This window comes from Pipistrellus kuhlii, unplaced genomic scaffold, assembly GCF_014108245.1.
Source record: "Pipistrellus kuhlii isolate mPipKuh1 unplaced genomic scaffold, mPipKuh1.p scaffold_m20_p_2, whole genome shotgun sequence".
Lineage (NCBI taxonomy): Eukaryota > Metazoa > Chordata > Mammalia > Chiroptera > Vespertilionidae > Pipistrellus > Pipistrellus kuhlii.
In genome coordinates, this window is record NW_023425515.1 from 73,593,096 (window position 1) to 73,618,801 (window position 25,706).

At 37.1% G+C, this 25,706-nt stretch overlaps 1 protein-coding gene across 2 annotated transcripts in view; it reads right to left on the reverse strand.

Annotated features, from left to right (window-relative positions):
• EPHA6 (EPH receptor A6) overlaps window positions 1-25,706 on the reverse strand; it is an 874,394-nt gene that overhangs the window by 364,660 nt on the left and 484,028 nt on the right. For both annotated transcript variants that reach the window (XM_036445896.2, XM_045584048.1), the window contains one exon: window positions 16,075-16,199. In XM_036445896.2, the coding sequence (XP_036301789.1) occupies window positions 16,075-16,199 (125 nt within the window). The remainder of the gene's footprint in view (window positions 1-16,074; window positions 16,200-25,706) is intronic.

Consider the following 25,706-nt stretch of genomic DNA (forward strand, 5'->3'; position numbering starts at 1 on the left):
TCTTTCAGAATCAGTGGACCAAATCTCTCATGTTTAGCAATAGCACTGTCTTTAAATGAGTACTTCTTGTCAAGGTAGCCTGCTCGCAGTGCATTTGCAATGCAACTGTCAGTGATTTTCTCCCATGAATTCTTCACCCAAGTCACAACTTCTTGCAGTTTAGGTTTCACAAAGTTTCCATGCTGATTTCTCTCCATTCTATTTTCAATGTAGTCATTAATTTACATGTGCAAATTGTCTTTGAATGGCTTGTTTATTGCAATATCAAAGTCTGGAGATAGGTCTTATTTTGGGGGGATGCCTTATACTACACTCAGAAGGAAACCTGTAAGTAGGTCTTATTTTCAGAGGGTGTCTTATTTTTTGGGAGACATGGTAGTTATTTACTGTCATGGATCTGAATAACCTGATCTATTAAAGCCTGAAATCTAACCCAGGTTTGTCAGAACCCACTATGACTAGATTGGGTATTAGGTACTTGATTCTTAAGGAGCTAAAAAAGAGTTTAAAAATGATACAATAAGGTCATTTTCAATTTGATTGATGGAAATTGAAGTAAAGAAGTTTAAAGGCTTATCTGTGGTCTACAACTAGTTAGAGAAAGAGATGACAGTAAAACTATCAGTTTTAGTTTAATTGCTCTTTGATTTTAACTTATAGTACTGTTTTTCTTATGTGTTAAATTGTGAACTAATGAGCAGCCAAAAATTAAAAAAGCAGAAAAAAGTGATATAAAAATAGTCTAGGTATTAGGTCTAGTAATAATCAATGTCGTTTTCTAATACTTTTTTAAATCGAATTTATTTAAACAATACAACAAAATTTAATCAACAATATAGTTGCCGTTGTTTTCTACTATGTACTTGTGCCCAACGCTCAGGAAGCATTTTAATCCCTCTGTTGTAAAATTCTTGTGATTTTGATGCAAAAAATTCGGTCAATGCATTTTTGAGGCATTCTTCATTATTAAATTTTTTTCCAAGAAGAAAGTTTTGCAAAGAACGAAACAAATGGTAATCAGAAGGGGCAGCAATATCAGGAGAATATGCAGGTTGAGGGAGAACTTCCCATTCCAACTGGCACAGTTTTTCAGCAGTGATTCTTGCAGTATGCGGTCGTGCGTTATCGTGGTGAAGAATTACGCCCTTCTGATTAATCAGCGCGGGTTCTTTTTCTCTTAAAGCTTGGGCTAACCTTTCCAATTGGGCACTATACACTGCACTTGTAATGGTTTGGGTAGATGGTAAAAGTTCATAATGAAGAATTCCTTTAAAATTCCACCAAACACACAACATCACTTTTTTCGCATGCAAGTCAGGTTTTGGCGTGGGCTGCGGAGCCTCATTTTTGTCCAACCATTGAGGCCGCCTTTTCAAATTAACATACAGCACCCATTGTTCATCTCCGGTAACAATTTGCTCTAAAAACGGCAAACGGTTTTGACGAGAGAGGAGCGAACTGCAAATTGTGACTCTTTGATTACGGTTGTTGTCGGTCAACTCATGAGGAACCCATTTTCCAAACTTTTGGACTTTGCCAAGTGCAAGCAATTGATTAGAAATTGTTTTTTGTGAACAATTTAAAGTTGTCGCAAGCTCTTGTTGGGTAATTTGAGGATTTTGCACCAAAAGAGCTTGAAGAGCTTCTTGATCAAAATTGGACACATGGCCTCGACCACTCTTGTCATCTAACAAAAAATTTCCCTCGCGAAATTTCTCAAACCAACGCTGGCATTTTCTGGTGCTAACTGCATCTTGACCAAGAGCACTACAGATGTTTTTTGCAGCCTCACTTGCTTTTCTTCCTAATTGGAACTTGTAAAGCATGCAGTGCTGAATATGCTCTTCATCCGCCATCTTCTTAGCCCTAGTTTTGCAACAAAAACCAAACCAAACACAAACTTTTTCAAGCAAAACTTGTTAACTTCACAAGTTCTGTAGATACCACGTGTTTGAAGGTTATGTCAATACAAGTCAATGCCAAGGAAGATTTTAAACGAATGTTTAAAAACGACATTAATTATTACTAGACCCGATACTTTTAATGGTTTGTCAATATCTAAGTATATGTTTATTAGTTTCTTCTTAAGTTGCCAGTTGGAAGTTAAAATTGGTAATCATGAAGTAGGTAGGTGTCTTTCAATCAGCTAGCAGCTAATTAACCTGCCTTAATATGAGTTAATACAGGTAAAATGCACTATGTTAAATGTTAGTTTTTTTTCATAATAAAATTTTGGTGTCAACACCAAGATTTGTTCTCTACCTTCATTCGAAAGTGCAAAAGTAGTGCCATGAATTAGAAATGTGCTAAGATTTTAGCTTCCATCTCATTTTTACTTGTGCATTTTTTTTTTTTCAACAAAGTCACATCTTTGGTCTTGCAGTGAGTAAGGGTTCTGTTGCTCTAAAAAGGAAGTTTTCCTCACTCTGGATAAATTACACATCTTGAATGGTAGACTTGCCCTCCACTTGTAAAATAAGTCTGCAAATTGAGACAGCTCACATATTTTTTAAAAGATAATTTTCTTTATAATATTTTGAAATCTACAGAGCCCAATTAAAATCTGAGCCTAATAAAAAGTTTAAAAACACATACATACACACCTTTCACAAAAGTATTTATTGTGGTGAACTATTTCCAAAAAGGAAACCTCACCAAATTCCCGACTGACTACCAAGAAAAGTTGCTATTTTGCCATACTTTATATATGGCCCACATTTCCTTTATTAGCATTTCCTAAAAATCCTGAAAGAAAATGGAGCCAAAGCATGCATTCTACAAACAGCCACCTCATCTTTAATTGGAAATTTCTCAAGATAACTTGCCATGGCCCTAGCCGGTTTGGCTCAGTGGGTAGAGCATCAGCCTGCGGACTCAAGGGTCTTAGGTTCGATTCCAGTCAAGGGAATGTACCTTGGTTTCAAGTGTGCAGGAGGCAGCTGATCAATGTTTCTAACTCTCTTTCCCTTTCCCTTCCTCTCTGTTAAAAATCAATAAAATATATATTTTTTAAAATAGAAAGAGAGAGAGAGAGAGAGAGAGAGATAAACTTGCCATTACTTTTTTATACAATGGCAGGCTTAAAAATTCTCAGAAGAAATAAATGAATCTTTATTCAATTCATAGGCTTTCTTATTAAGTGCCAGATGAGAGTGAGAAACAGTAGAATATCATAAGTGAAAAAATAAATTTGCGAATTGCTCATTAAGTTTGTAGTTCTAGTCCTAAATGATAATTGTTTAAAATAGGCAAACATGTGGTTATGTTTTTAACTGCATTTGAAATGAGCAAATCCTACATTTCTCTGTGGGGAGTATGACTCTGTCAACACTTTAATAAGGCCAGTGATCAAGGGAAAATTTGCTCAGGGTTAGAAAGCGTAATCAAGCTGCAGCTTTTAGCTTGAAATTTATATAAGAAAATATGGCAAGATTTACCTACAGGAGTTATATAGTAGTATTTACTCTTTTATCATTTAAAGATAGAAAGTTAAATGTCTGACATGTATATAAAAGTAGCAACACAATTTCCATTAATGTAAGAATAATTCTTTGAATGCTCACTGAATGCAATCTGGATTCATGGCAATGTTACATTTGAATATTTTATACCTCTCAGTGGGATTTTTGTTTCTCTGATTTTCACCAAATGAGATCAGAAATTTAGAGGAAGTTTGAATTTATGTCCTTGTTACTCCCCTCGCCCCCCAAAAAATTTTCTGGAGGTATGGATATAATAGAAAAATACTAATTTTGCATACTCCCTGACTACACTGATTCTTGGTGGGCATTATTCCAAATACTTTACCTAGAATACTTGTTAGTACTCCTTTCCACCACCTCCCTCTACTTAAAAGGGCATGTGATCTCCTGATAATTTGATGGTGTGGATTCTATAACCTCTATTCTAAGCCATATATTATACTGTATTATTTCCTACCTCCAAATAATAATTTTTAAGAGGAAGTGAAAATTGATGTGAGTAATTAATCATTTTAAATAGCTTTATGTTTTCACTTTTCTTAGAAATGTAAAACTTGGTTGTAGAGTAGATTTCCAGATTGTTAAAGAAATTAAAGTACTCTTTCACCCTTAGGTTTTTATGTATTTTCTGTAATTTTTTCTATTTCATGTTTACATTAGGAACATCAAATTTATCATTCCTTCATTACTCTTACTTGATTGTTTACTATCATTTTGCATAGCAAGGCAAGATATAATGAAAATATTAAGTTTCTGCAATCATGTAATTTCAGAATTGGAAAACAGCTTAGTTTATTCTAACTGCAACCAAAAAGAGATAAAAACATGGAATTCAGGAAAGTGATAAGGAGGAAATTCAAGAAAAGTATGACCAGGAATATGAAAGCAACTGATTATGACCTTAGGATGTGAAATTGAATTAAAATGTAGAATTTATAGCTAATTAAAATATATCTGGCAGAAGTATAACTATTATGCAGCCTTAACTAGTATTATACAAGAACATCAGGGCTAAAATTGCACTTCTGGTGACTGCATACAGCCAAAAGAATCCCAGGCCATGGGATGGGATAGAAGGTATTGTTTTACTGTTCTTGAAAACCAGAACATGAACTTTTGATACTGATTATGTTTATAACCTTAATTTTATTTTATAAATTCAGGCATTTCCTAAAGTTTTGGATGAAGTATATGTATTTAGAGTACTTAGTTCTACCAACTTTATATTTTCCTTTTTTTTTTTTTTAGATGTCGCAAATCTTTGACATACTAAATCTAGCTTCTATAATTTTTAAAAATCCTTTTTAAAATCAAACAAAAGAGTATAGCTGTTATGAAATAGGACACTCACAGTAGCTACTTGGTATTTGCAATATCCATGCAGACTCTAAGCTTGATGCAATGAAGTAAATATCTTTTTAATTTCTTTCTGTTTTGATACACTCATCCACACAGATGCTGCTGTTGATGCAGTACTGGCACCAACCCCAGGCTTGTGACTGGGAGAATCTCTGCTCCAGGCACCGTGAGGACTCCCTGGGAGCACAAGCCACACAGGCTTCCTCGCAGTGGTGTTTGCTGCACAGCATGGAAATGGGCCGTGACATCTCCATGACGAGTGTGTGCGCCGGTAAACCCCTTTGCTGTCCATCTTCTAGCAGGTAATGTTGTTTTAATGAGTACCAAACGCTCATATCCAATTTCTCTGGAGTGAGCATTGCAACAAATAGGAGTTATGAAAATAAAAGAACACAAAATGTTACTGGCTCAGGAATTTGCTGACTCCATTAGAAACCCTCAATTGTATTCTGATTGACTACATTTTGATTCAGATTAATATGTTCGTTTCTAATAACACACAAATGATGTTACAGTTACAGATGCTATTTATAAAGATGGGGCAACATTTAAGTTCATGAGTACATGCAGAGGGTTGTGATTCTTTTCCCCTGATCACACTTGGCGAAGGGAAGTAATGAAGAAGCTGGGCTTCCAGAGACCTACAATTCCAAGTGCAGTCCTTGTATCGCCTTCCCCGGGTGCTTGTTCCAAATGTGAATCCCAGCCCAGCCCCCCTTCACCTGCACCCAGTCAACTGGACCATAATCTGCATTTCCACAAGACCTTCACGTGACCCTAGTGTTCCATACACCCTTTCCTCGGTCACACCCTTCTTAGCTCCTGTACAATAAGCACATTCAGGTTCACGTGCAGGTTTACATTTAGGTTACAGCAGGTACAAGTGAGAGAGTAATCTGGGAAGGAAGAGGCAGGGGATAAATGAAGGCGGTATGTTTCTGAACCTAAATAACAGATGGAAGTAAGCACAGCATTCTGGAAGTGCGGAGAAAATTTTCTTCTTCCCTTGGGCCAACACCTTAGTGAAGGAAATACGGTAGTCCCTCTGTATCTGTGAGTTCTGCATCCTCAGATTCAAGCAACCATAGATCAGAAGTATTTGATAAAAAATTACTATGTCCTTAGGCCTATGAATGTTGTCTGAACTGAACATGTACAGAATTTTTTTCCTTGTCATTATTCCATAAACCATATAGTCTAACAACTATTTATATAACATTTACGTTGTATTAGGTCTTATAGGGAATCTAGAGGTAATTTAAAGTGTAAGGGAGGTTGTGCATAGGTTATATGCAAATACACCATCTATATATTATATATAAAAGCTCAGTGACCATTATGGTGGAACAACCAGATCACCTGTCAGTATGATGCACACTGACCATTAGGGCAGCGTTTTTCAACCGCTGTTCCGCGGCACACTAGTGTGCTGCGAGATGTTGCCTGGTGTGCCGTAGGTGCAGAGAAGACAAGAATTTTATAATTTTTCACTATTTTGTTTACTTAATATTTCATAATAAAGTAATTATAAAATACTTTCTTTGTGTTTATTTGATTCCTATTCAAGAGAATTACTTTATATATAGTCAATATAGGCACAGAGTTAAATTTTTTTTAACATTTTCTAATGGTGGTGTGCCTCGTGATTTTTTTCATGAAACAAGTGTGCCTTTGCCCAAAAAAGGTTGAAAAACACTGCATTAGGGGGCAGACGCTCAATGCAGGAGCTGCCCCCTGGTGGTCAGTGCGCTCCCTCAGCAGGAGCACCACTCAGCCAGCAGGTGGGCTCCTGGCTAGTGAGCATAGTGGTGGTGGCAGGACCCTCTCCTGCCTTTGCAGCAGCGCTAAGGAGCAGCAAGCCAGGCTGTAAGGAGTGAGCAGGAGGGTGGTAAGGAGCTGCGAGGCTGATGGTGAAGAGTGAACAGGTGGGCAGTTAGGAGCAAGCAGGCAAGTAGTTAAGTGCAAAGGTCCCAGACTGCGAGAGAGATGTCAGCCTGCAGGTGGACATCCCCTGAGGGGTCCCAGACTGCAAGAGGGCGTGAATTTCATGCACAAGGCTTCTATCTTATATATATAAAAGCCTAAGTACCAGTTGACCAGTAGCTATGACACCCACTCACCACCAGGGGGAAGACGTGCAGCACAGAGGCATGGAAACATGGAACAGACTAATGAATCTCAGAGGGAAGGGGGGATGGTGGGAAGAGACTAACCAGTTTAAATGCATATTAGAGGCCTTGTATATGGATTTGTGGGGTCCCTTGGGCTGGCCTGCAGTCTGACATTCCCTGAGGGGTCCCTGATTAAGAGAGGGTGCAGACCAGGCCAAGGCACCCCACTGGTGCAGGAATCCTGCACAGGGCCTCTAGTTTTATATAAGGGACTTCAGCACCTGGGGGGTCTGGTATCCGATGGGGTTCCTGGAAGCAATCACCCTAGGCTAATGAGGGACAACTGTCCGACAAAAGAAAATGAGGACTACAGACTGACCATTTTATAAGGCAAATGTTTTTTTTTTTTTCTTCAGTTGATTATTTTTACAATAACTGCTTCATATATTTTTTACCAAATAAAATGCAGATTTGCAGATTACATAAATTTAGAAGATTTAGTGATATCATTGGATTGTTATTTGGGGGGAAAACTTAAGAAAGTAGAATAAGCCAGGAGTGAAGGAAGAAAGAGACGTATTATGCAATACTTGTGTTACTTGGAATTGGGGCAAGCGAACTCTCCTTGTAGGCTCTTGTCCTATGAAGATTGAAGAATACGGTTTGAGGACTAAAAGACAACAGTACTGAAGTTTATGACAGGCATATACAAACTCCCCAAATGGGAAAAACCTGCTCTCTCTCCAAAAGGGAAAAAAACTAATTCTCTAAATCTCTTTGTCTCTGGATTTATATTCTCTTTGTCTCTGGATTTATATTTATATGCTGGGAGCTCCTTGTCTCTTCATGACTCTTTCTAAAGGGACTCTTCCTTAATTTACGACCACTGTATTCTCCTAATTGGCCACTTTTCTGCAGGGTATCAGTTTCAAAGTTCAAAGTTCACCTGGTGCCCCTCTCTCCTTTTCCCCCTTATCTTGTAACACATCTGTCCTCTGTGAAAGTAAGAGAAGCTTTCTGGCAGCTCCATGCTGTCTCTGTGATCAGATATGCATTCCTTTCCCAAGGACCCTCCTTTTCCCTAACTGCCTGTCCTATCTCTAAAATTCCTTTCACTTGACATTGAGAAGTATGTGACTTTCATATAGGATAACATGAATTCTACCTTCTTTTAAAAGAGGCTACTTTAGCCAGGCCTGTGTGGTTCAGTGGTTGAGTACTGATTTATGAGCCAGGAGGTCATGGTTCGATTCTGGTCAGGGCAACATGCCTGGGTTTTGGGCTTGATCTCAAGCAGGGTGTGTGTAGGAGACAGCCGATCAATGCTTCTTTCTCATTATTGATGTTTCTAGCTTGCTCTCTCTCTTCCTTCCTCTTTGAAATCAATAAAAAAAAATTTATTTTTTAAAAAAGGCTACTTTTAAATTCATTCCTGATTCATAAAAATATTTCTCATAATGAAAAGCTTCTCACAAATCTCATCTTTTTTTTTAACATGCACTCTTCTCATAACATGAAATTAAATATTTTTATTTAAACTTACAGATACCTTAGACTGTTATTGGTGGACTAAATGAAACAAATAGCAGTTACATCAATTCATTATTTTATATAAGTAATTATTGACCACCTAAGATATAAGAATGCTTCCTTTCTCATGATGAGTTTTCTTGTACAAAAATCTAAAAACTGCTGACTGTGATGAGAATTGACAAGAGAACTTGAAGAAAAAGACTTTACCAGTCAGGGTGTCTTTAAATACTGGATATAAGAATAATGGAGTGTTATGGGGGTTCATGTTTCAAAATGAGCTACCAGGTGGTAATTAGTGGAGCTACAACAACACCCTGGTGAGAGAGGTATGCTTTATTGCTGACATTTTACAGATACAAAATGGGCATGAGAGAGTAATGAAGTGGTTGGCCTCAGGGAGCCCAGAACACCTGCATCAGCAGAAAGCACTGACTTTTCTGAAGAGTCCGATTGCGATGTAAGTACTAAGGCCAATGGTAGCAAACACTTACTGGCTGTGGGGTTTTGGCAAAGGTACTTGGCTTCCTTAGTTTCCTCATCGGTAGAAAAGGATGATTAGGATCAAATTATCTCATCAATGCAAAACACTTTTAAAAGTACCTGGCCAGCTACTGTCTATGGATTACTAACTACGTGTCTTTCTGAGCACTGGGGATATGAAAATGGACAAAAGGAACCCATGTCCTCATGAGCTTCCATTCTAATTATTAACAGACTAGAGGCCTGGTGCATGAAATTCCTGTACCCTCTCCAATCTGGGATCCCTCTCACAATCCAGGACTGCTGGCTCCCAACTGTTCACCTGCCTGCCTTCCTGATTGCCCCTAACTGTTTCTTCCTGTCAGCCTGATCACCCCCTAACCACTCTGCTGCTAGCCTGATTGCCCCTCTCTGCCTTTCCCTGCTGGCCATTTTGTGGTGACCATCTCGTGTCCACATGGGGGCATAATATTGGACCACATGGGGGCAGCAATTTTGTTTGTTGGAGTGATGGTCAATCTGCATATTACTCTTTTATTAAATAGGATGATGGAAATTGCCTTTCTTATGAACAGGTAGAAATAGGAAGTCCTGGGGGCTGGCTTTCTTTCTTTCTTTCTTTCTTTCTTTCTTTCTTTCTTTCTTTCTTTCTTTCTCTCTCTCTCTCTCTCTCTCTCTCTCTCTCTCTCTCTCTCTCTCTCTCCTTTCCTCCTCCCTCCCTCCCTCCCTCCCTCCCTCCCTCCCTCCCTCCCTCCCTCCCTCCCTCCCTCCTTCCTTCCTTCCTTCCTTCCTTCCTTCCTTCCTTCCTTCCTTCCTTCCTTCCTTCCTTCTTTGTTTCTTTCTGTTCCCAGGGTAACTTCGCAGTGGCTGCTGACTTTTCTCAATTTCCTGTGAATGAGTTCTTAACAAAAAGAGGACTTCATACTTATTTCTCTAGAATTTGCTGTGTTCGGCACTCACTGCAGCATGGTTGACAAAGAGAACAAGACGTGCTCACCATTCTTCAGGGCTCACAAAATAGTGGAGCAAAATATACATAAAAATGACTCTGATCAAGGCTAATTTGATAAATACAATAAAAGGACAAAGAAGCAAGAGGTAGAGTGCCATGAACAGTGGGGAAAAGAGCAAAAGTTAAGAATGTGAACAAAAGTGTAAAGAGCAGGGAAGAAGATAGATCATAGAAGGGTATGTTTTATATTCAGCAGGGGTTTTTGATATTTTGTAACTGAAATAGGGTTTGCAACGTTTTGAAAAGGAAGACCCAAAGTTGAAAGCAGATGTCTTAGTTCTGTTGAAATAACTTTCTAAGCTCCAGAGGGTGCGGTTCCTACCTGGGTGCCATGCCAGCAAACCAAAAGTTATATAACTTTCATGTCCCTGTAAATACTCCCCTTGTAAATACAAAACCGCAGTGTATCCAGTCAGTCAATCCCCAGATGCCAAGCCAGCTCTGAGCTCTACACTTCCCTGTTCCTTCTCACCACAAACAGGTTTGGCTCCTTGGCCCCAGCCACTCAGATATTTTGTTTTTCTCTTTCTTATGCTTTATTGTTGATCCTATAAAAGCATCCTGCCTCCTGCCCCATTTTGTGGTTCTCCAAAAGGAGACTGTCTACTTCTTGAAGTGTTAAATGCAGTTTGCTTATACCACCTAAATTGCTTTCAGTTTTTTAAACAGTACTCTCATTACAAGTGGGCTCTGCTTTGGAGAAAAGCATAGTTTGCAGGGAAATATTAAATAGATTTTTTTTTTTGGTAACTTATACTTGGCTTTCTTTGTAATTTTAGTCCCTTTTCATCTTCAGACTATATTCATTTGAGTTTTTAAAAATGAAATACTTTAAAAAAATATTTGTATTGATTTCAGGGAGGAAGAGAGGGAGAGAGAGAGATAGAAACATAAATGATGAGAGATAATCATTGATTGCCTGCCTCCTGCATGCCCTCTACTGGGGACTCAAGCCTGCAACCTGGGCGTGAGCCCTTAACCAGAATTGAACCTGGGACCCTTCAGTCCACAGGCCAACACTCTATCCACTGAGCCAAACAGGTGAGGGCTGAAATACCTTTTCAGTATGAAAAAGTATCTAAGAATTGGGGGAGTATAATTAACTGAATGGAGAATATCTAATTAGTTATGACCAAAAGTAAATGTTCTTTTTCCTCTATACCCTTCTTAACACACACACACACACACACACACACACACAATAGTGACAGCAGAGTCTTAACTTTTATATATAATCATAAAGTGAAGAACACTGTTCCCTGTGGGGAAGTGTTTTTAAAAATATGTGTTTATGTATTTAATTTCAATAGATATAAATGCAAAAATACAATTACTTGAAAAATAAGATAACTTATCTATATTACTGTATAGACCAAACATATTAGTTTTGGAAACAGAACTGTAAAGGTTTACCTTTCTGGACCCGTATTTTATCGGTAAGAAAACAGGACTAAGAAAGATAAGGTTTGAGCAAAACTCAAATTTTTGAACACCTAGGCCAGTGCCTTCTTCCAATATTACATATTCTATGAGCAAAAGTCACTGGTAATAACAGTATATAGTTTGACATCAGATACTTAAAGACACTTCCACATTCTAAGTGAGTTACTTTCTGATTTACAGAATAATGTTCTTAACACAATGAGAACTTAATAAAACAGCGTAAGTCCTCAGAGAATGGTATAAATATTGCTTACTTGTGGGTTACTTATGGGCTTGCAATATAGTGTAACTTTGAATAAAAGGAAATGGAAGGTTTAAATAATACAAATTAAAGTCAAAGTCACTAATATTGAAAACTGAATAGGCCTGGCCGGTGTGGCTCAGTGGTTGAACATAAGCTATGAACCAGGAGATAATGGTTTGATTCTAGTCAGGGCACATGCCTTGGTTGTGGGCTTGATCCACAATATTGGGCATGTAGAAGGCACCAGATCAATGTATCTATCTCATCATTGATGTTTCCAGTCCTCTCTCCCTGTCCCTTCCTCTCTGACATCAATAAAACACATTAAAAAAGAAAGTTGTGGGTGTTATGATGAGCTGAGAATTAAGATTCTCCCATAGTTCTCTGAGCACTGAGGGACCCTGACTGACAGTTGGTGGGCCACCAGGTTCCCATGAATCACTTTTACTTATTCCTGCTTCCATCGCCCAGAGTCTATGAGTTTTGCTTTGAAAAGCTGTAACTGCCACCTTCTTTGGAGACCTAAGTTTGAAATACTAGAGCAATGACAGAGAATCAGAAGTGCCTGTGATACTGCTTTCCACCCCACATAAACATTTCCATTAAGGCCTGTCACAAACGATCAATTGGATGAAGAGTGTGGAATCTCAGCTTCTTTGTTTCCATGATACGGACTCGGAGATGTAATTCAGATTCCAGAGCTCCCCTTAGTCACTCTGAGTTTGACTGGCATCATCCTTCATACTCTTCTTCCTCCATTTTCTTGCCAGTTCTCCTGGGAGTTTTCTTCCTCACTTGTATGCATATTTCTGCCTCAGGTCGGGTTTTTGGCTAACTCAACCCAAGGCAACTATGGAAGCTATTTAAGATCCACCCATCCATTCATATTTATCCATACTGTTACCTCCCTCTCTCTTTCCTTCCTCACCTTCATTCTGCATCCCACTCTACCCCAATAAGCAACACCTGAAAGAACACATGGCATACAGCCTATTCCATTCTAGAATTCTCTATCCTCATAGAATCATACACAAATATGCACATATGGAGGAATATTTGTGTTCCCAAAGTAGGATCATTTGCACCTACAGGGTGTGGCAAAAATAGGTTTATAGTTGTGTGTATGGAAAGTACAAACATAGACAAATAATAATAAAAGTATAAACTCTGTGTTTCATGGACTCATAACGTTTGGCCCACCCTGTATACTTGAGTCCTGTTTTTCTTACTGGACAATATTTAGGTTCCTAATAAAGAAAGAAATTATTTTTTAACTAAGAGCGCTTTTGTTATTTGCCTTAGTTATAAGCTTAATAAAAACATTTTTTTGAAGGAGAAATCATGTTATAAATGCAGATATGTAAAATGTTTAGTTAGAATTTGAAGTCATAGTTGGGAAAAGTTTCAATGCTGCCAATCATTTTATGCTCTCTCTCTTTGAAAGTTTTATGTTCTAACATGTTTGGTTGCTTTTACAGTGTGCACGAATATATAAAAGTATAATATGTTTAGTTTTTACACAATTCCCATACTATTATGTTCTGATTTCATATTATACTAGAGGCCCTTTGCATGAAGATTCGTGCAATAGGCCTTTCTTCACTTAGCGGCTGGCACAGTTTTCCTCCAGCACCCAGGACCCAGGCTGTCACTCTGGCTGCTGCCTTCCGTCTTTGTTCCGGCTGGAGCCTTCAGTCTTCACTCCGGCCAGAGTGCTGCTCCTGTAGCTCCCTCCGCCCCCCATCATCCCCTTCATAGCAGGCGTCCCGCCCCACCTGACCACTCCATGCATGCTGCCCAGAGGCCTGGAGTGGCTGGGGGGACAGGGCTGCTGCCATCTTTGTTGGGTTAATTTGCATACTCCTGATTGGCTGGTGGGTGTTGTGAAGTAACAGTCAATTTGCATATTTCTCTTTTATTAGTGTAGATTTTATCCTAATATATCCCTAATGCTTACATAAATAGCATTTAATACTGATTTAGTGTGCTTTTCATCTTCAAGTTTGTTTATAATTCAATTTTACAACCTACTAGAATGGTTGATATCTTCATTTCCATTTTGTAAATATAAAGTCTGAGACATAGGGAGATTAAATGGCTTTTTCCTGGCCATAAACATAACAAGAGTCATAAATTTAAAATCCTAAACTTTCAACTCTATGTTTAATCCATTAGCATTAGATCATTTCCATTTTCTTAGAAAATAAGCTCCTTCAAAATATTATTTATTCCATAATTAAAACATAACTATTGTGTCAGTTAGCACCTTTCAGACCTTATGGATTTCTAAAATCTTGATTGGATGAATGTGGTTCCCTTTTTATAGAATCTGTATAATTTGTCCTTAACTGGAAATATTGGAAGTTATCTTCATCTTCAAACATGATGTAGAAATGACTATAAAATAAGAGTGGTTTGCTGTGTATGAAATATAACCTTTATAAAATGTGAAGAGATATTTTCATTCTGAAAGTTGTTTATATATTTGTGTACATAGATTTTTAAATGATCAGAATTTGTGAATACATGAAGACCTATTAAATTAGATAACAGAACCCTATATAATAAAAGGGTAATATGCAATTGACCAAACAGTGGAACGACCAGTTGCTATGACACGCACTGACCACCTGGGGGCAGACACTCAATGTAGGAGTTGCCCCCTGGTGGTCAGTGAGCTCCCACAGGAGCTATTTAAGTAAGCATCAGAAGCCAGGCTCATGACTGGTGAGCACAACGGTGGCAGCAGGAGCCTCTCTCACCTCCGAGGCGATGTTAAGGATGTCTGACTGCCCATTACCCAAGGGGAACTGGCTTACGTCATCAGTTGGACATTCTCCGAGAGCTCCCGCATAGGCTGGGCTGAGGGACCCTTCCCCCTTCAGTACGTGAATCTCATGCACTGGGCCTCTAGTGTTTGTATATTCTGTGACAGCGTGCTACAGGTTGTAACATTTGAAAGGACAGTCCAACAAGATATCTAAACACATGCTGGCATGGCTAATGTGCAGAATCTATAACCCAATTTAAACTCAGTAAATTCCTCCTTTTTTAGACTATGAATTATCCATGTGAACTTATGATAGTGACAGTTTTCATTGACTATCTAATGTTGACATTACTAGAGTGCCAAAATGGGTACAGCCATGCTACTGAATTACCGCTCCTTTTCTCAAACTTACATTTGCTCAGAAGCAATAGAATAGAAAAATATTTTTGTTTCTCTGCTTGCCTCATATTCCTTCAGAGGAGACCTAAATTTGTTAATGGTATTTCTTTGCTTCTAGTAAGTTAGAGAAATGTTAGAAGTTCATGCTAATTGTAGTATACCGTTGAATATGATATACAATTGTTACATTTAAATTTTAAATCTAACGTTCCCTGGATCAACATTCCCTGTATTGATGCTCCCTGTGTCAATATTCCATAGTAGCACAATAAGTCTATCAAAATTGACCATGTGGTCTGCTGTAATATTTATAGTAACACTAGCATATGGTGAGGAATGGGGGAGGGGAGCATAAAAAAAGAGTGTGAAAAGAATAAAGGTAAGTATATAATTCATGAAAATATCGTAATTGAGAACTATTTCAAATGATAATCTGAAAATTAAGTTCACCAGTGGATTTATTATTAAAATATTAACCATTTTATTTTGCTAGATTCTTATATAATAAAACAGCTGACCTCAGAAAGTAAAGAAAAAATGTAAAAGGTCAGCTATTACCACATATCTTTTAAATAATCCTTTCCAAATTATAGTGGACTGTAACTTTATTTTTGGATCTCACCCGAGGATGTTTTTCCATTGATTAATTTTTTAGAGAGTGAAAGAGAGAAAGACATAAATATCAATGTGAGAGAAACACATTGATTGGTTGCCTCCTGCACATGCCCTGACCAGGCCCCGGCAGAGGAGAAGCCTGTAGCCCAGGTATGTACCCTTGACCGGAATTGAACCTGGGACCCTTCAGTCCACAGGCCGACGCTCTATCCACTGCGCCAAACCAGCTAAGGCTGTAACTTTAAATCCACTGGCAAGTAATATGACCTATACAAACTCTGTTTAGGTTATAATAATTCCATTTTACTATTTCTTCCCAAGTGAATTTAGAAACAATGTTATGTCAACAGAACTGTAAGTTGCAGGAATTAGTACTTCTTACTATTTGGTAAAACTCCCTAGAATAAGATAAAGACCTTGTCTGACATAAGACAAGATAAGTTAATTAAGAAATTATATCCATAATAGTAAATTAGAGAGTATTCAAAAATATAGTAGGTATGTGGTTAGGCCAAAGAAGAACAGTTTTTAAAGTGAGATAATATAGTATCATAACATGCTCAGTATATACATATATACACATATATGTATATGTAACTTTTTAGGAAACTCTGAATAAGACCTACTTTCTCATAGTACTTGATCTCGTAGTCCAGTATGGCTCCATTGGGAAAAGCAGGTGCTTGCCACGACAGGGCAATGCTATTTTGGGATGCCCAGTCCTTCCTTACCATACCTATCAGGGAAGGCGCTGAAATGAAAGAAAATAACTAAGAATTAATTGGCAGGAATCATATATTCCAAAATCCTTTATGTAATATTTTTCTTCCCAAACTACATAATTCTTGATGAGCAGGAATCAAGTATAGGTGTCAGATTAATAAAGTAGCCTTAGGATCTTCTCTATTCAATCTAAATAAAGTATCTATAATAATAAAAGCGTAATATGCTAATGAGACTGGACGACCTTCTGGACGAAGCCAGGGCTGTGAGGGAAGCCCAGGTCCTGGGCACAGAGGGAAGCCGGTGCCAGGGGAAGGAAGGCCTACTCTTTGACAAATTTTGTGCATCCGGCCTCTAGTTAGAACAGATTTAGAAATACTATCAGGGAACACAGGAAAACTTTAAGTAACCTAAGAATAAGGTCCAGAACTCATCATCTTTGGTTTTGTTAGAGGAGGACATTTTTCTTTAAACTGATTTTGGCTTTACATGAAGTGTGATACACTTGGCTCCTATGTTTTATTAAATCTAAATCTTCTATAAAAAAAATCCTCTGCAATGATAAGATCATTTATATGCTCTTCTTTCAAGACTTAGGGCTTATAAAGTCTTAATATTTTACATCTGTTTACATCACAAACTTCTTAGATCCTGTCCAGATAGCTCAGTTGGCTAGAGCATTGTCTTGCTAAGCCAAGGTTGCAGATTTCATCCCTGGTCAGGGAATGTACAAGAATCAACCAATGAGAGCATAAATAAGTAGAACAACAAATGGATGTTTCTCTCTTCCTTCCTCTCTAAAAAACTACTTAGGACTTTATAAAGTCTTACTACTTTATAAAAATTTATATCACAAAGTTCTTAACTACAGTAAGTTATTGCCTATCAATGTAAGAATTATTGGCATGGTTTCTGTTGCATTTGAATAAAATTGAAATACTTGACTTTTGAAGTTTATTTTCAGAATCATGTCTTCCTGTCTATGACACTGTTTTAACAATTTAACCTTAGCCTAAAGTAATCTTATATTAAACTCCCCAAACTTATCTAAATTATATATATTGTAAATGTGTTTTTATAACAAAGTATTTTTCATTTTAAGTTTTCTACTTTTTAAAAGTTTTTTTATACATAGATGTTAAAACTCATACATAAAAAGAATAATATAAATCAAATATACTGGGATACTATTCTTTATCTACCAAGTTGGCAAAAAAAATCCAAAAATCTGACACCAGGTTCTCTGTTGAAAAGGCCCTGGTGCCCTTTAATGCATCATTGGGGGTTGGGGGTGAAGAATGCAAAATGGTTCTACTCTTATAAAGGGGAATGCAACAATTTGAGGCCAATTCTAGGTTCATGTATACTTTGGCTTTTTGAAATTCATCTTAAAGGTACACTGCACAAATAAAAAGCGATATATTTATAAGCCTACTCACTGACAATTGTTTGTAATGACTGGAAACAATTTAAATATCCACCAATACCAGATTCTTTGAAAAACGATGTTACATCTATCAGAGAATTATGATGTTATAAAAAGGAATTGTGACTATCTATAAATACTACAATGGCATTATTTCAGGATATATTTTTAAGTGATAAAACTAAGGTGGTGGAGAAAAATACATAAAATACAACATAAGGAGAAATTTAGAAATAGAAAACAATAACAACAGTTACCCCTGTAGGATGATAAGAAAATAGGATGGAGACTACAGAGTTAAAAGCTAAATGTCTCTGACTATAGCTTCCCTTTAAGATTTATTTTGGAATCCTGTAAATATTTTTAAGTGCTAGAAAACAAGTTAACATTTTAAAAAGGGAACCCTAGCATACTGCTAGTGGGAATGCAGACTAGTACAGCAACTGTGGAGAACACTAAAAGTTAAAAAGGAGCTGTCATTTGACCCTCTTCTGGGAATCTATCCTAAGAATCTCTGAAACACCAACCAGAAAGAATGTATGCACCCCTATGTTCATGGCAACACAATTTACAGTAGCTAAAATCTGGAAACAGCCCAAGCATGCATCAGTTGATGACTGGATAAAAATTCTGTGATACATTTACACAATGGAATACTATGTGGCTGTAAAAAAGAAGGAACTCTTATTATTTGAGACAATACTAATGGACTTGGAAAATATTATGCTAAGTGAAATAAGCCAGAGAAAGACAAGTATCACATGATCTTATTTATATGTGGAATCTAATCCTATGTAATAAAAGGCTAATATGCAAATCAACCAAATGACAGAAAAATTAGTCATTGCACTGACCACCAGGGGGCAGATGCTCAACACAGGGGCTGCCCCCTAGTGGTCAGTGCACTCCCACAGAGGGAGTGCCATTCAGCCAGAAGCCAGACTCATGGCAGGCAAGTACAGCGGTTGTGGCGGGAGCCTCTCCCAACTCCACAGCAGAGCTAAGGATATCCGAGCGGGCCTAAGCCACCAGTCAGACATCCCCTGAGGGCTCCCAGACTGCAAGAGGGCACAGGCTGGGGGACCCCTCTCCCACCAGTGCACGAATTTTGTGTACTGGGCCTTTAAGTGAATAAAATAAACTGATGAACAAAATAGGTCCAGAGACATGAATACATGAAATGGACTGACAAATGGCAGAGGGGAGTATGGTGTGGGAGACTGGAAGGATTACCCAAAGAACATATATGCATGTATACATAGCTCATGGACACAGACAATAATGTGGTGAAGGCTTGGGGCTGGGACAGGTTGGAGGGGGGCAAAGGCAGGAAAGTGGGGAGATGTCTGTAATACTATCAACAATAAAAAAAAGCAATTTTGAAAAATTGTAAGAAAAATAAAAGAAAGAAATATGTATTGAATTGGATGCATATATTCCAAGATTACCTACTCAAAGTGACTTTAAAACACAGTAACTTTACACCTCAATGGAATTTGTTTTATAAATTTTTTAAAAACTGCAAAATTATTAAATTATTTTTAGTAAAGATATTATTGATGGTGGTATTGGAGTTGTAATTCAGAACCTGTGTCCATATATTAAGGAATAAAGCAAATGAATAATTATGTCGGTGTCATTGGTAACTAGGGCTTTTTCTTTTCTCCTAGTGAGAAAGGGAATACAGATATCAGTTCAATAAAGTATGTAAAAACCCTACAGTAGTAAACTCAAATTAGAAATATATTCATGAACTCATGATATCTTTCTAATTCATTTACAGAAATCCATTCAAATATACCAATCACTGGTAAGAATAGGATTTGAAAAAAAAATTGCTTCGCTATGATTATGGTGAATATACTTTAAATTTCTAAGAAAAACTCAAGTATTAAGTTTGGTGTTTTATGTCTGAATGTTGCTTTTCTATCTTAAGGATAAAATATCTTTTTAAACTTGTGAGAATGACAAGTTTGGTTCCTCTAAGGAAGAGAGTACTTTAGAAACTACATTTAAAATCCTTTCCAGATGATGAATGAAAGCACTATTATTGGACTAAAACATATTCTTAAAGATGAATAATAATTATAGAAATTGCTAAGAAACAGAAAAGTGTGTGATAGAAGCTAAACAGATATGGATAATGTAAATAAGAAAACGTGCTCAGGTAATTCACGTTTGAATTGAATTACATTCACTACAAATAATGTTTTTTGAACGATAGTGTAACTAGAGGCCCAGCACATGTGAAATCGTGCACAAGTAGCTCATTTCCTCTTGCCTCAGCTGGCTGCCTCGCCCTCTGCTGCTCAGAGGTCCCAGCTGCTAGTAGCTCTTGCTCCGCCCTGCCCGCTGGTAGAGCTGCTGCTCCTTTGGTCATGACCGTGTCACAGCATCATGGCCACAGGCATTTTATTAGTATAGATACTGTATTAAATAGCACTTTGTAGAAAAACTAAAACTCTCAAGTGAATTATACAAATTATAAGTTGATGTAAGTATGTCAATGTATTACAATTTTGAAAATGTCTTTTCCGTATGTATACATCTTATGGTTAATTTTCAGTTTAATGTACAATGTCATAATGCAACATTACCAGTGTATCACATTTTGCTTCATAATTATTTAGCATTCAAGATCAAATAATATAATCTTTGCAAAACATATAAGACATTCAATTATAGCGGCAGTATATTAGAATAACTTTTAATTCAAATATAGATACTATCTTTTCTATTTAAAATTCTTCAATGGTCAATTAATCATATAGGTATAGCACCTAAATTTTATGAGTCCTCTCTTATATGTCTATAAAATAGAAATAAAGGGACTCTATTCCCTAGCTATGTAAATTATATATGCACTTTAGGGTCCAGGAACAACATAAAGTCTAAAAAATATCTTTACTTTTGCACATTTATTTCATAGGTAAATTTCCACATTTTACATATTTTTAAAATATATGTCATTTATATAATTCATTTTTAACCATGTTGCAAACCTCAGTCCACATTTTGATATGAACTCCATAATTTTTAATTTAATAGTTAAATTATTAAGTTATGTGGATATTTTACCAAGTCTTTCCTTTAATACCGGATATTAAAATTCCAATATTGTCCTGTTAGTGTTCTCACATTTTATGGACAAATTTTTGATTTTCTTAAATATTTTATAGAGAAAATTGCTTTCAATTAATTTGGATTTTTTGTGCCAGTATGTAATAACATATTGCTTTTGAAAAGAGCTGTATCAATACACACTAGGCACACACTTTAAATAGTTATTGAGTTAAAGCAGAGGCTATTGGAAACAATTTATAAGTCAATATATACCCCAAAGGCTCCCTTTTCTAGTTGCATAGAAAGCCAACACTATACAAAATTTCATTTTTAAAACAAAGCTTCAATATATAAACCTCAAGGGTTTGTTTTGATTATATTTAATAAATTTGTTTTCTGCATAACCCAAGTTTATGGAGCATCTGAATTTGGCATTTTGGGATAACAGTGTAGAACCAACGAATATAAAGCAGAAAATACATCTACTCCTCAACATAAGAAAAAAACTAATTTTAGAGCACAGAGGGACAACTATTGATTTTTACTTATGATTCTAGAAAGTCAATGAAGGAAAGAAATAGGCAGGGAAATAATAGCTTTTGGAGTTTGTCAGATCAGAGGCTCAGTGTAAGACGTGAAGACTCAAGCGATGTTTCCTGAGTAAAATTATGTACTCAGTATAGTTCTCAGTAGGATTATATTTTTGATACACATCCTTTTATAGGCTTTCAAAATCTTAGTGTTGACCTTCAAGAGAAATGGTTGCTAAAGTCTTTAAAATGATTTTAAAGGAAACCTTTCTAAATACTACATTTTCTGAATCTCAAATAGTTTACCAAAAAAATCTATTTAAAAAAGTGAAAAGAAAAGCATGGAACAGAATTAGTTAACAAAAGAGATCTTTTTCATATCTAGACAACAATTATTTTCTTATGCTTATGTGAAGATACCCAGAGAAATATTAAATTATTCTAATTATTATTAATCTGAGGTTATCCCTATTTTAAAGATGAGGAAGCTAAAGCTTAGAGTAGTCAGCAATAGTTTAGTGATGAGATGTGAAAATTAATTTTAATATTAACTGAAAATGTCAGGAAAAAAGTGGAAAATTAACATTTTTGCTGCATTTCCTCTTAAAATCAATCTTACTGTTGCAATCTAAACAAAACTCAACTGAAGGAATTGTATGCATGCATATAAGCATAACCAAAGGAAATAAGACACTTGCAGGGGCAGGTGAGGGCATGTACTAGGGGGTAGTGGAGGTCAGGGGAAGGGCACTGGGGGGAAAAAGGAGACATATGTACTTTTATTTGTAATACTTCAAACAATAAAAATAAAGAAATAATTAATTAAATAAATAAATAAAACCTGTGTTCAAAACTAGAAGTGAGGAATGAGGCAAAGTCACAAATATCTTCTTTGCTTTTGAATATATTTTTTATATTCTTCATATCAAACAATGACATTTTGAATCATTTCGGACTTTATATATATATTCTAGAGACCCATTGCAAGAAGATTCCTGTAAGAATAGGACTTCCTGCAGCTGTCTCTACCGCCCAGCCTGCTTCCCTCCCTTCTCTGCTGCCCTGCTTTCATCGCTGCAGCTTTGCTCCCTTCTGCAGCACTTTGCTTCCTTCTATGCTGTCTTCAGTCTTCGCTCTGCACCTGGATATGCAAATTAACCTCCATCTTGGTTGGGTTAATTTGCATACTCGATCCTGATTGGCTGGTGGGTGTAGCCAGTGGGCGTAGCAGAGGCATGGTCAATTTTCATATTTCTCTTTTATTAGATAGGATGTCTTATTTTGAGAATGTAATCAAGATTTATCATATGGGTGATGAGTTTATGTATTTTCCTAAAGATCTATCAAATATTGCTAATAATCATTTACTGAGAATATAGGCATAGTTTATATATTGAGATATGTGCATGTGTGTGAGTATGTGTGTATTTGGGTAAAAAAGAGAAATTAAAGGAGGAGAGAATGAGAGGGCACTCTTGTGCACATGTTTCTTTGACAATGAAACCTTAATAGTGAATGTTAAATAATAGAATTTTAGTATTAAGGTAAGTCTTATAAGCCATTTCATATATTTTTCAGCAATGCAGAACATCCCTCACCACATCCCTGAGAGCTGGTTATCCACTTCTTGCTTCAGCAGTTGCAGCAAAGAGCCTACTTCACACGGAGATCTATGCCTTTTTGAAAATCTCTAATTGTTAAAAAGTCCGCACATGAAATTTGTTTTCTTCCTGCAACTTCCACCCAGTTCCTAATTCTGACCTTCAGCATAAATGAAATAAATTCTCCCACTTTGCTCATCTATCATTCTTTATTTTCTCTTTTTTGTTCCTTTTCTCCCTTCTTTTTCTCTCTCTTTCTTCCTCTCTTCTTTCTTCATTTCATTTTAGTGCTTTTATCTCTTTTCTTTATCCTTTTCCCTTCTTTTACCCTATGTCCAGAAAGCGCGCGCGCTCGCTCTCTCTCTCTCTCTTTCTCTCTCTCTCTCTCTCTCTCTCTCTCTCTCTCTCTCTCTCTCTCTCTCTCTTTGTGTGTGTGTGTGTGTGTGTGTGTGTGTGTGTGTGTGTGTAGTTTTAGGGGAAATGCAATCAACATGATGAAATGTAAATGATATTTTTTGAAATTTTGTAAATGTGATATTTATGTGTATTAACATTTTGAAACCTGAGCATACTTCAAAGTATTTGTGATCTGTGTCTTGTTTTTGGACTTGTAAAATAAAATGTAAATAAAATGTAAATAAAAAACACTAATATAATCCTATATAATAAAACCCTAATATGCAAATTGACTGGTCATTATGAGGTGCCCTGACCACCAGGGGCAGACGCTCAACACAGGAGCTGCCCCCTGGTGGTCAGTGCGCTCCCACAGGGGGAGCACTGCTCAACCAGAAGCCAGGCTCACGGCTGGTGAGTTCAGCAGCAGTGGCAGGAGCTTCTCCCTCCTTCATGGCAATGTAAGCTTCTCTGCCTCTGTAGCAGCACTAAGGAGCAGCGAGCCTGGCTTCTGGCTGGATGGGGCCTATGTCAGGAGGCAGACATCCCCGGAGAGGTCCTAGACTGTGAGAGGGCGCAAGCTGGGTTGAAGGATCTCCCCTCCTCCAGTGCACAAATTTCGTGTACCCAGGCCTCCAGTAAATAAATAATATTTACCAGGAAATACAAATCAGAACAGACGTTTAAGACTGTGATTTTCCTCTTTTTCTGTGCTAATGAACCAATGGGCATAACTACAAAGCAAAAACATATAGTAATGTTTTATTCTATAGATGTTAAGAGACATGCCATAATCAATAGCATAATTTCACTCTAAAATTTTGTAAATGTGATATTTACATGCATTAACATTTTGAAACCTAAGCATACTTCAAAGTATTTGTGATCTGTGTCTTGTTTTTGGACATGTTCGTTAAATGTATTGTGCTTCGGATAGTATAACATATCCTAAAATATCTGCCACATGTGCTTTCTCTTTGATGTATTTTTTCCTATAATCAGAGATAATGACAATACATATTTCTATCTACTTCCCCATGTGGATGAAACCTGGTTATGAATTTAAAATATATATATGATGCTTATATAGAGATTTAGTGCTTTCTTTCTTTCAAACTTCTGTGTCTTTTTATACCTGAGAATAAGACTGTGGTATGTTAAACCACATGACAGCTGTGATAGTGTCACTAATGGGCCCCCAAATACATACACATTATAATCTCCAGAATCTGTGAATATTCTTCTGTGGCAAAAGGGATTTGGCTGTTTTAAAATTAAGGATTTTGAGATGGAGAGATTAGCCTGGATTGCCCAAGGTAAGTAAAATAGGAAACTTGTCTACTGAAGAGAAAGCTATGAGCCAAAGGGTGCAGAAGCTGAAAAGGGGAAGGAATAGATTTTCCCTTGGGCCCTCTGGAAGGAACAAGTGCTCCTGTTACCTGTAAGACTGACTTTGGTCTTCTGGCATCCAGACTGTAAGCTAATAAACATGTTCTTTTGTTTGTCTTGTTTTGTTATTGAGAGAGAGAGAGAGAAAGAGAGAGAGAGAGAGAGAGAGAGAGAGAGAGAGAGAGAGAGAGAGAGAGAGAGAGAGAGGGAGAGAGGGAGAGAGAGAGAGAGAGAGAGAGAGAGAGAGAGAGAGAGAGAGGAGAGAGGGAGAGAGAGAGAGAGAGAGAGAGAGAGAGAGAGAGAGAGAGAGAGGTGAGAAAGTGGTCAGCTGCCTCCCACACACACCCTGACGGGGGATTGAACCTGAAACCTGAGCGTGTGCCCTGACTGGAATTGAACCCGTAACCTTTCGGTGTAAAGAACAACACTCCAACCAACTGAGCCACACAGGCCAGGGCACCATGTTGCTTTTGCGACAAGTTTGTGGTAATTTGTAACAGTAGCAATAGGAAACATTTTGGATTCATTTACAGCTTAGTAGGGGAAGTGGGAAAGTTTTAAAATAAGTTTCTAAAGCAGGTATAAAAACATCTGTTTAATTACATAATTCATTTGATATATTTATTACTTTTTAAAAATATGTTTTTATTGATTTTTAGAGACAGAGAGAGGAAGGACGAGGGAGAGAGAGATAGAAACATCTATGGAAGAGAAACTTCAACATCCATCAGCTGCCTCCTGCACACTCCCTGCTGGGGATCAAGCCTGACACCCAGGCACTTGCCCTAACTCCCTAACTGGTTCATAGGTCAATGCTCAACCACTGAGCCACACCAGCTGGGCTATATTTATTAATTTTTAAAAATATTCATTCTGTTTATTTTTAAAAAATATTTACATACCCTGCTCTTCTATATTTTTCTTATTTAATTTATAATCTGCCATTTAAAAAAAATTCTGAAACCCAAAGCTTGCTCACTCTATTTCTTCCATGCCATATTATGCAAGCAGGAAGCTCGACAAGACATTGGTAAAAAATGTGTGGAAATATTTTCACAGAAAACTCTCACTACTCATGCAGGCCACAGTGAAAAATCACTTTATTAATGATAAGTCAAAATGATACAGCA